Raw genomic sequence first — 9854 nt, 5'->3', positions numbered from 1 at the left:
TCAAAATGGCCAATTTTTAGCCTTTGCCACTGGGAGCAAAGCTTTGCGAAGAGGATGCTTCCCATTAGGAGCTCTGTCCCACTTTCCTGTCCCAGCGAGGGTCTCGGCTCTGTTTCAGGAAGGATCCTCCTTCCCGTTCACATCTGCTGGCAAAATGTCAGCTTTATGGGGAACATCTGCTCTCTTCATCGGGCTTTTGATGGAGACCTGAAATGGCAGGAGGGGAGCCGGTCCAGTAACACACTCCAAGATCCCTCACGCCAGCCAGGCTTGTTTCCATGCGATTGCTTTTACTTCCGCCACTGATCCAAGCCCTGTCCCTCCCACTCGCTCAGCTCCTCTGCCTGCCTGCTGGACCTAACAAATCTGCCACTCCTTTAATTAGCAGAAGGCATCGCAGCCCTGAGGGGACATGGAGCCTCGGAGATGAGAAATCACAAAGGAAGAAAAACCGTCTGCTGTCAGCGTGGCAGAGGCAGAAGACTTACTGCCGAATCCCATTTGGTGTAGCCACATGCCCCAGCAGGAGAGAGCTTCTCCTGGGTAAAAATGAATGTATTTTAGCTTTAAACCAATTACTTCCTGTGGTTGCTGAAATGGCTTTTATTTGGAACCCACTTCTGCTCACTAATGAGCTATTCTGTGGTGCATGCCAGCTGCTAACGAAGTTAGACTTTGCTGTGCCTCTCAGCTGCGCTTCACAGACTTTATTTCCCTTTTGTGAGCAGCGGCCGGGGGCTGAGGCAAACCCACCACTGCTGCTCTCCCAGTGATGGGAAGGGAGGCCAGGCCTGCCTCTTCCCCCCCCACAAGACACTGGTCGAGGAATGGATGAAACCAGCCTGCAGCAATGGGATTTCTGCTGTTTGGCGTGGGGAGAGGCTGGGCGAGCCGTGAGCGGCTTCAGGCCTGCGGCTGGTCCCACATTTCCAGCACGAGACGCTATTAAATGGGACAAGCCAAGATACAACCCCGAGAGGGCACCATGTCCGACACCGAAGCGCTACGCAGACTCATGCAGCCTGGACCTGCCCGGGACTCTGCCCTGAGCTACTGAAACCAAACACGGGGATTTATTTTTTTTAAACTTGTATTTTTCCAATTGCCATGAAAACACAGGTGGGGGCCAGCAGTGCTGTCCCAGCGGTGGCCTCGCTTAGGCTTCTTTGACACGTTCCCCTACCCCTCCCTTGGGGGTAGGAAGGTCTGCGTGTCCCAAGGGTGGATGGTTTGCTGGGGAGGGGAAGGGAGAAGTAAAGCCAGCTCAGAGCCCTGCACGAGATGGCCGCCCAGCTCTCACGCCTGTGGCTGTTCCTCCAGGACCAGCCTCCCCTGCCCCGCACGAGGTGATGCCCTCAGCCGCGGGGCTCTGTCCCCCTGGAGCTCGGCCTCCGAGGAGCCCCCGGCTGGGAGCGGAGACCTGCAGTGGGGTGGCTTGCTGAGGGCTGGCCCTCCTCAGAGCGGGGTGGATTGAGGCTGGAATTTTGGGCGAGCCGGCATCCCCGTGTCGGAGGTCTGTCACAGCAGGCTGGTGGGAGCGTGGGGTTTGTCCCCTGTGCTTGGCCTGCTGGGAGAAAGGCTGGCACGCAGCCGGGGGCTCCGGGGACGTGTCTGCCTTCAGCTGGACCTCCGTGCAGCCAGGCTCCCGGGAGAGTGGCACTGCAGCTGTGGCTCCTGCTCCGGAACCAGGCGGCTCTTCCAGTGGTGCCCTGGGAGAGGCCCTGGCAGGCTGGATGCCCTCGCTGGATGCCTGACTACTCCTTCGGGAAGGCTCCTTGGCCATTTGCCTGTCTGACTGAGGCTCTTGGGGCTGTGGGAGGGAGATGTGTGCTATGCTCATGGTGCAAAGATGGGGATGGGGGGCAGCGGGAGAAGTGGGGGGCGAATGAACCGGACAGAAGCGCTGGGGCAGGTGGGTCTGGGCCAGCCCCCGCTGCTGTGGAGGGGCTCGCTGCAGGGCCGGGCTCTGTGCTGGGCTCACCGCAGCACCTGGGCCGGGGGCTGCTCTGCCCGGGGACAAGGCACCGTTGCAGCAGTCCCCGGGGAGAAGCAGGGAGTGGAAAAGGGGTGCTGGGGGCTCTGGGAACCTCTGTGCCCCAGGGCAGCCCCTATTCTCGGATGCTTTTCTCCGGGAGGAGAGCGGCAGCTTGTGAGCTCCTCCTGCCGGCACAGCAGGGCGGGCGCCCGGCCAGCAGCAGGGAGACGGGCCTGGATTTGGGGCAAAGCCGAGGGAGCCCCGTCCCGAGAGGAGGGGAAGATGGCGGCCCAAGCCCTGGGTGCCGCCGGGCCGAGTGCACCCGGTCGGATCTACCAGCGGGTGCAAACTGGGGACGCGGGAGGAACGAGTCTGAAACATCCCGTGGGAGAGAGGCGGCTTTCCCCGTGCGGCTCTGTCTCTGCTGCCTTCTCCCCTCTCCTGCCCTTCTCCAGCCTGGCACGGGCCTGGGGTGATACCAAACGCCCCTGAAATCTGGTCGTGGGCCGGGGTGTGTCCCTGGACCCCCGGAGAGAGGGCACCTACCTTCCCGGTGATCTCCGTCCGGAGGCCGTTGCGGGCATGGGTCAGGGCGGTGGGTTGGCGGATCCAATCCACGAGCCGTGCGGCAGCGGCGGCCGAGCGGGAGGTCAGATCCAGCCTGGCCGGGGGAATCCTCGGCGGCATCTCCCAGGTCCCCACAAACCTGCCCCACGGGGACGCCTGGGAGGAAGAGGGGGAGCGGGGCCTGGCGAGGGCCTTGCAGCCCCAGGGAGCCCCCGTGCCAGCTGAGGGGCAGGAGCGGCCACCTCTGGCCCCGCCATGGGTGCCCATGGATCTGGCTCACCTGGGAGCGGGGCACGGCGGGGAGCAGGTGCCCCCGGTCATCGGCAACGATCGGTGTGGAGCCCTCCCGCAGCGAGGGGCGCTGGGGAGGATGTATGGCTGGGGGTCCCGGGGGAGTCTGGGCTGGGGGGGTCCTAGGGGTCCTGCGATGGTCTGGGCCAGGGGAGTCCCGGGGGGTCCCAGGGGTCTGGGCCGGGGCTGGGGGGGGTCCCAGGGGTCCGGGCCAGGGATGGGAGGGGTCCGAACTGGGGCTAGGGTGGTCCTGGGAGGTCTGGGGGTGTCCAGGCCAGGGCTCGGGTGCTCCTAGGGGGTCCCGGGGGGTTCTGGGCCGGCGCTATGGGGGGTGGGGGGGTCCTGGGCCGTCCCGAGGGTCTAGGCTGGGGGGCGTCCCAGGGAGTCACGGGGGCTGGGGGACCCCTGGAGGATCCAGACCGGGGCTGGGGGGGTCCTGGGGGAGTCCCAGGGGTCCCGGCCCGGGCTGAGGGGGGGTCCCAGGGGGTTCCGGGCCGGGGCTCAGGGGGTCCTGGGTGATGCCAGGGGGAGTCCGAACTGGGGCTAGGGTGGTCCCGGGGGGGTCTGGGGGGGGGGGTCCGGGCCAGGGCTCGGGCGCTCCCGGGGCGTTCCGGGCCGGGGCTGGGGGGTGTCCTGGGGCGTCCCGAGGGTCTAGGCTGGGGCTCGGGGGCGGACCGGGGTGGGGGGGAGTGTCTGGGCCGGGGGTACCTGCCGGCCAGGCCGGGCCACGCTCCAGTTCTGCAGGCGGTGGGGGCTGAAGGCGTCCTCGTACTGCGGGGGGGAGCGGGGCCGGTGAGAGCCCGGGCCGAGCCCGAGCCCCAGCCCAAGACCGAGCCCGGCCCCCCCCGCCCCCACCTGCCCCGCGCCGTAGCGGGCCGCCATGGGCCGCGCGCGCCGTCTCCTGGCAACCGCCCCGCGTGACCTGGCGCCGCGCGCTCCCCCTGGCGGCCGCGACGGGCGCTGCCGGCGGGGCGGGGCCGGGCGGGGGGCGGGGCCCATGGCGTCAGCGCCAGCTGTTCCGCGGCGGGTCCCGGTGCCGGCGCCCACCGGGCGGGGGAAGCCCGGGCTGGGGCTGGGGCTGGAGCGGTGGCGGGGTGCGGGAGCGGGAGCGGAGCGGAGTTACGGCTGGGACAGGGTCGGGGGGGGGGGCTGTCTGCGGGGGGGTGAGGGCTGAGCCCGTGGGGGCCGGGCTCGGCCGGGGCAGCCCCTGCCCCGTGGGACGCCCCTGCTCTCTCGCAGCCCTGGCGCCAGCGTGGGGTTAGGGTCGGGGTTAGCGTTAGGGGCTGGGTTAGCACTGGGGTTAGCACCTGGGTTGGGGTTAGGACCGCCGTAAGGCTTAGGGTTAGTGCTGGGGTAGGGTTAGTGGTGGGGTTAGGGCTGGGGTCAGCCTTAGGGCAAGAGTCAGGCTGGGGGTTAAGTTTAGGGTTATGGGCAGCATTGCGTTAGGGTTAGGGTGACGGTTAGGGTTAGGGCACCCTGGGCCTGGGCACCTTTGCCGTTCGGGGCTGCCCTCGCTCCGGTTCGAGTCCCTCCCTCCCTCCCTCCCGCTGCGGGGTGCTCGGGGCTGCGGTGGCTGCCCCCCCCTCCTCTGCCAGCCCTCACAGCAGCCCCCAGGCGATGGCTCCCCGACCCGTCCTGGCTCGCCCGGCGTCCCGGCTGGCGTGGGGCAGCCGCAGCCGCATGGCAGCATGCCCTGGCAGCAGCCCCAGAGAGCACCCATGGGTGCCGCGGGGTTGTGTCAGCAGCGTCCGCATGGGGACGCCGGGACGGGCGCTGCCAGGAGCGCGCTGGGTGGGTGCCCTGCTGCTGCCGTGGCGTTAACTGACCCGTCCCGGGATGAGCTTTCCTCCACCGCTCTGGTGAATTGGTGCTGCCGACTCCCCGGGACCTTCCCGAGCGCTGTGCCGGGGCCGGCAGCTGCCCCTTTTCTGGGCTGTCCCGCCGGCGGGAGGCGAGGCACGACAGGACAGCGTTGAATTCACTTTAGTTTATTTCTTTTCATTTTTCTCTTGTTCCAAACTGTAAATCCTGGTGCCAATGGCGTCTCATCTCGAATAACACCCAATTGCTAAAGCCAATGCGGGGGTGCCGGCGGCACCGGGCCGGAGGCGGGAGGCTGCCGGGCAGCCGGTTTGGGCGATGCGGGGCTGCCGTGTCCCAGCTCGACACCGAGGGGACGGGCCGGAGAGAAATAAATATTGCTGCATTAGCGAGGGATGCCTCCGGGAGCGGGGCCGGGAGCAGCCCCGAGAGCCGGGCTGTGGCAGGGGGGACATACAAAAAAAGGGGCCAAAAAAAAAAAAAAGAAAAGCAACAAAACAGACTGATGAACCCAAACGAAGTTTGCTGGAAGCCGGGGCTGTTTCGGGGGGAAGGAGGGAGCTGGATTCCTGACTTCAATTTGCAGGGCGAGCCCCGGCAGTGCAGCCCTGCGCCGCTTAGCACCGGATCCCGGAGGTGCCACTGGCTCTGGGCTCGCGGTCGCTCCCCCTGCGGAGCCGAATCGGGGGCGGGCGTGAGGCCGGCGGGGGGTTACAGCGCCGGGCAGGCGACCTGGTGCCGGATGCCCTCGTTGCACATGAGGGCGGCCGCCCGCTCATCGCCGTCGCCGTGCTGGCACTGCATGTAGCTGATGCCGTGGGGTGAGTAGCTGTGGTGGGCGCAGACGTTGCAGGTGCGGGTCATGGTGCCGCCTGTGCTGCTCCTACGGGCAGAGGGGAGCCCCAGCGGCACCCATCAGTGCTCAGCGGTGCCCGGTGGCCCTCCTCAGCACCCATCAGTGCCCACCAATGCTCAGCAGTGCCTGGCCGTGCCCAGTGGCACCCGTTGGCACCCCACTGTTTTCCACCACTGCCAGACAGTGCCTAGTGGCACTCATCAGCACCTGCCGGTGCCTTCTGGCACCCATCAGTACCTGACGGCACCCACCGGTGCTCATCAGGGTCCATTGGTACCTGACAGTTCCCAGGGGTGCCTATCAGCACTCATTGGTGCTCATCGGTGCCCGTCAGTCCCCATCATTGTCTGGTGGTACCCACAGGTGACCCGTGGTGGCCATCACTGCCTGGTGGCACCCAGCAGCGCCCATGGCTGCCCATCGGAACCCAGTAGTGCCCAGTGATGCTCATCAGTGCCCCATGGCACCTGCTGGTGCCCTCTGGCCCTGTGCCCGTCCCTTGCCCCCGTGCCCCTCACCTGCAGTCACTGCAGGTCCGCTGGCACTCCTTCCGACGGTAGCGGCAGATCAGCGCCCAGATGAGGAGCCCAAGCAGGCTGAGGAGCAGGAGGGAGCCCAGGATGGAGCCCACGATGATGCCCGCCTGCCTTCCTCCTGCCGCGGGAGCACAGCCTGTCACCGCCGACCTCCCCGCCGGCTGCCCACTGGTCACCATGTCCCCGGTAGCACCCTGGCATGCAGAGCCAGCCCCCGGCAGCACCCTGCCTGTGCTGTCCCCCCCCGCGGTGGCACTTACTTGGCGCAGGGCTGAGGTTGATCTGGCACACGGAGTAGCCCACACGGTTGGTGACACGGCACTGGTAGACGCCGGTGTGCACCTCTGACAGGCTACGGATTAACAGGTCGCCAGGAGCACGTCCTGCAGCAGGGAGAGATGGCCTCATCAGCCCCACCGGCGCACCCCTGCCAGCACCTGCACCCTCGGATACGGGTGCACAGGGACATGGGCGCACACAGACAAGGGCACAAACAGACGTGGACACCCATGAACACAGGTGCACACGGACACCCACGTACCTGGGTGCACACAGCCATGGGCACCCACAGACAGGGACACCCCCCCCATGAGCATCTGCCACACCCAGGTTTCCCCTCCTCCCCCTGGGTGGGCAGAGTCCCGCCAGCACGCACCTTGGATGGTGCCGGAGGGCAGGCGTCCCCCGCTGAAGCCGTCAGCCAGCTTGGCCCACTGGTAGGCAAGCGGGGAGGTGCCCCCCCGGCTGTAGCACCGCAGCAGGATGCTGCTCCCCTCTATTATCTCCCCCTCGGTCCAGCACTGCGGGGTGGCTGGTTTCTCTGCAGGGAAAGGGACGCTGTCACCACCAGGGCCACCAGGGGCCAGCCGGGGTGCCCAGGAAGGGGACACGGCGGGGAGGAGGAGGGTGGGGGGCTCACCTTGCACAGTGACGATGACCTCATGCACGGCCACAGTGTTTTTCTTCACCCGGCACTGGTAGGTGCCGGTGTCAGAGACCTGCAGGTCGGCCAGGCGGATGGAGGCGTCGTACTGGCTGGGGTCCTTCTCCACGAAGGCCACCCGGTCCTGCAGCCCTGAGCCGCTGCCGTAGTTGACGTGGTGGTCATGGTAGGACAGGAACTGGGGGGAGCAAGTGGGGAGACTGGGCTGGGCTGGGCTGGGTGGGGGAACCCGGGGCTGCCAGCTGGGGAGGGAAATGCACTGCCCAGTGCCTGCCCGGCTCTGCCTGCCCCTGCCTGCCCTACCTGGACCTTCCCCTTCCCTGCCAGACCTTGCCTGTCCTGCCTGCTCTGCCGGGTTTTGTCTGGTCCTTCCAAGTCCTGCCTGCTCTGCCTGGTTCTTCCCTGCCCTGCCAGGTCCTTCACTGCCCTGCCAGACCTCGTCTGTCCTGCCTGCTCGTCTGGGCTCCATCTGGTCCATCCCAGCCCTGCCTGCATGGTGGGATGGCAGCTGCCGGGACGAGTGACACTCACCACGTTCTCCGGGCTGGTCCGCTCGGGCGTGATCTGGATCCACTCGATGCCCACGCCCTGGGGACCGTTGTCTTCAGGCTCGAGGATGTAGGGGCAGCCCAGCTTCACCGAGTCGCCCTTGGCCAGGTACAGCACCTCCCGGCCCTTGCTGTTGATCCTGACGGCCAGGAGGAGAGCTGGGGAAAGAACGGCACCTGTCACACCGGCCGGGGAGCACAGGGGCACCCCAAACCTGTGCCCCAATGCACCCTGACCCCATGTCACACAGCACCCTAACAGCAGGGAGCAGGGATGGGGCAGGGACCCATCTGCCAGGGTCGGGCACCCGCAGGGGCTGGGTGTCCCAGTGGGATTGAGCACTCATCAGGGTTGGCACCCGCTGGGTCCCATGAAGCTGCATCAGGGACAAAGGGATGTGGTGGGCTCAGTGTCACCCACCCGGCTCTGGCCAACACAGATGGGTGTTGGGGCAGGACCAGCCCCAGCTGCAGGTGCTCTGCTGACCATGGGGTGCACCCGGCACCCTGGGGTGCCTTGCGGCTGGGCAGGGACCCCTCCATCCTTGGCGGCATTGCTGCAGGAGCAGGTCCAAGTGCAGAGAACCATCAGTGCCTACCTGGCATGAGACCCAGGAGCAGGAGCAGGCTGGCGCCGTGCCCTGCCATGACGCTGCAGCCGTGCCGGGCAGTGAGGAGGAGCGGGAGCGGAGGAGGCTCTGAGGCGACAAGGCAGCCGGTGTTCGGGGCTGCTTTTACATGCTGGGCCTGGGTGCTCCTCCCTGTGGGGCGGATGCCTTTGGGATGACTGAGTGGCTCCAAGCTGTGCGTGAGTGATGCCGCCCTGCTCCACTCCCTACCTGGTAATTAAGCATCGCCATGCTATGGGCTCCCATCCAGCCAGACCCGGGCTGGAGACCACTGCAGGCAGCGTGGGCAGGGGCCACCATCGTGCTCTGGGGCACCCAGAGCAGTGGAGCAGGGATCGGGGGGCTGTGGACCCCACGGTGCCCAGTGGCTGGCACCCTGGTGTTGGCACTGGCCTGATGAGTGTGGCTGGTGGGAAAAGGCTGCTTGGGACCCTGCGGGAGCAGCCCAAGCCTGGCTGAGTACTGCAGCCGCATGGAAGTGCCAGCTCGGCCCCACGCAGGTCCTGAAAGGAGTTTGGTCTTGGGGCAGGACTCGGGGAAGAGCTTAAAGGTGTGGTTTGACCATGGGCTTAAGCTCCTGCACATCCCTCCTCCGGTCCTGCCCCCTCAGCGAGCCATGTGGGGACTGTGGCACCCACCAAGCCCATGCTGGTGGCACCGCTGACATACAGTGCAGAGGCCTGGCTGGTGCTCCAAGCCATGGCTCACTGCACGGGGACATGGTGGCACGGCAGCATCAGGGGCAGCGCACCTTGGGCCATGCTTAGCACAGCGGAGGGGGACGTACAGTGTGGTGGGAGGAGGCTGGGACAGCTGGAGGGGAGGAAGAGAGGGGCCGAAACCTGCTGGGATCTGAGGGCGGGAGCTGGGGACAGGGGTGCTCTGCAGCTGATGGAGGAGCTGGGGACAGGGATGCTCGGCAGTGGATGGAGGAGCTGGGGACAGGGATGCTCAGCAGCAGCTGTCAGGGCCATGCTGGGGATGCTCAGCCCCATGGGAAGCCCCAGCCGTGGGCATTCTCCATGCCTGTGTCCCTTGGAGGGGCTGAGCCCCCACACTGGTCTGCTCTGGTGCTGTGGGCCAGGGTCAGGCCCCATGTCCGGCTCACCCGTGCAATGCCCTGTGGCACAGCTCTGCCATACCGGTGCTTTCCAGACCGCGACTGCCCCAGCCGGCTTGGCAGCACCGCCTAGCCGGTCCCAAACACTCCCCGGGGCCAAGAGCTGCTCCATTTACTGGCCCCAAGCTGAGCTCACCGCTGCCAGTTAACCCTTACCGGCCCCGTGCTGGGAATCGGGGCTGAGCCCAGCACACGCTTCGCTGCATCTGTGATTTTGGGGCCCCGTGCGCTGCCTGGCCCTGGGGCAGCACCGGCGCGGCGAGGGGTGCCGCCTGCCAGGGCTGTTCCCGCGTGGCAGGGGCCATTCCCACCGTGATGGGGGCTGTTCCTGCCATGACAGGCTGTGGCTCACCGTGGCTTGGGGCTCCTTGCCGGCACAGCGCTGGCTCCCTGGCTGGTGACTCCTGCATTCCTCGGCACAGGGAGCCCCACTCACACAGGAAGGGTGGGGAAGCCACTCCACCCCGGCTGGCTGCCCGCTGGTGGTCACAGCCCCTTCAGCGTGGCCGGCACAGTGGCTTTGAAACCCTCTGGGCTGAGCTTGGCCTAGAACAAGGCTGTGACTGCC

At 66.8% G+C, this 9854-nt stretch overlaps 2 protein-coding genes across 4 annotated transcripts; both read right to left on the bottom strand.

Annotated features, from left to right (window-relative positions):
* Positions 1-518: 518 nt before the first annotated feature.
* On the bottom strand, positions 519-3731 carry CFAP126 (cilia and flagella associated protein 126). 2 transcript variants are annotated; one of them, XM_075524988.1, is made up of 5 exons: positions 3689-3731; positions 3542-3604; positions 2823-2903; positions 2522-2698; positions 519-1810 (listed from the first exon to the last, which is right to left on the bottom strand). In XM_075524988.1, exons 1-5 carry the CDS (start codon positions 3713-3715, stop codon positions 1265-1267), a joined length of 894 nt encoding a protein of 297 aa, XP_075381103.1. In that variant the 5' UTR covers positions 3716-3731; the 3' UTR covers positions 519-1264. The 2 variants fall into 2 exon arrangements, with proteins under 2 accessions (XP_075381103.1, XP_075381104.1); XM_075524989.1 differs by lacking the exon at positions 2823-2903.
* A 1136-nt stretch (positions 3732-4867) lies between these two features.
* On the bottom strand, positions 4868-9673 carry VSIG8 (V-set and immunoglobulin domain containing 8). 2 transcript variants are annotated; one of them, XM_075524992.1, is made up of 7 exons: positions 8137-9673; positions 7521-7696; positions 6966-7167; positions 6702-6866; positions 6307-6429; positions 6029-6164; positions 4868-5537 (listed from the first exon to the last, which is right to left on the bottom strand). In XM_075524992.1, the coding sequence occupies exons 1-7, from the start codon at positions 8183-8185 to the stop codon at positions 5366-5368; spliced, it is 1023 nt and encodes a 340-aa protein (XP_075381107.1). In that variant the 5' UTR covers positions 8186-9673; the 3' UTR covers positions 4868-5365. The 2 variants fall into 2 exon arrangements, with proteins under 2 accessions (XP_075381107.1, XP_075381105.1); XM_075524990.1 differs by lacking the exon at positions 4868-5537 and having other exon boundaries at positions 5847-6182.
* Positions 9674-9854: the final 181 nt, after the last annotated feature.

This window comes from Mycteria americana, chromosome 25 (assembly GCF_035582795.1).
Source record: "Mycteria americana isolate JAX WOST 10 ecotype Jacksonville Zoo and Gardens chromosome 25, USCA_MyAme_1.0, whole genome shotgun sequence".
Taxonomy (NCBI): domain Eukaryota; kingdom Metazoa; phylum Chordata; class Aves; order Ciconiiformes; family Ciconiidae; genus Mycteria; species Mycteria americana.
The sequence above is the reverse complement of the archived record's forward strand: the minus strand, read 5'-3'. Positions and strand labels throughout refer to the sequence as shown.

Excerpts from the sequence above, each read along its gene's own strand:
- CFAP126 (XM_075524988.1), bottom strand. The coding sequence starts at position 3,715 with ATGGCGGCCCGCTACGGCGCGGGGCAG. Across the intron at positions 2,904-3,541 it reads TGGCCCGGCCTGGCCGGCAG|CGCCCCTCGCTGCGGGAGGG; the intron begins GTACCCCCGGCC and ends CATCCTCCCCAG. Across the intron at positions 1,811-2,521 it reads GGACGGAGATCACCGGGAAG|CCCCAAGAGCCTCAGTCAGA; the intron begins GTAGGTGCCCTC and ends TCCCTCCCACAG.
- VSIG8 (XM_075524992.1), bottom strand. The coding sequence starts at position 8,185 with ATGGCAGGGCACGGCGCCAGCCTGCTCCTGCTCCTGGGTCTCATGCCA. Across the intron at positions 7,168-7,520 it reads GGACCAGCCCGGAGAACGTG|TTCCTGTCCTACCATGACCA; the intron begins GTGAGTGTCACT and ends TGCTCCCCCCAG. Across the intron at positions 5,538-6,028 it reads CGGACCTGCAGTGACTGCAG|GAGCAGCACAGGCGGCACCA; the intron begins GTGAGGGGCACG and ends CTCTGCCCGTAG.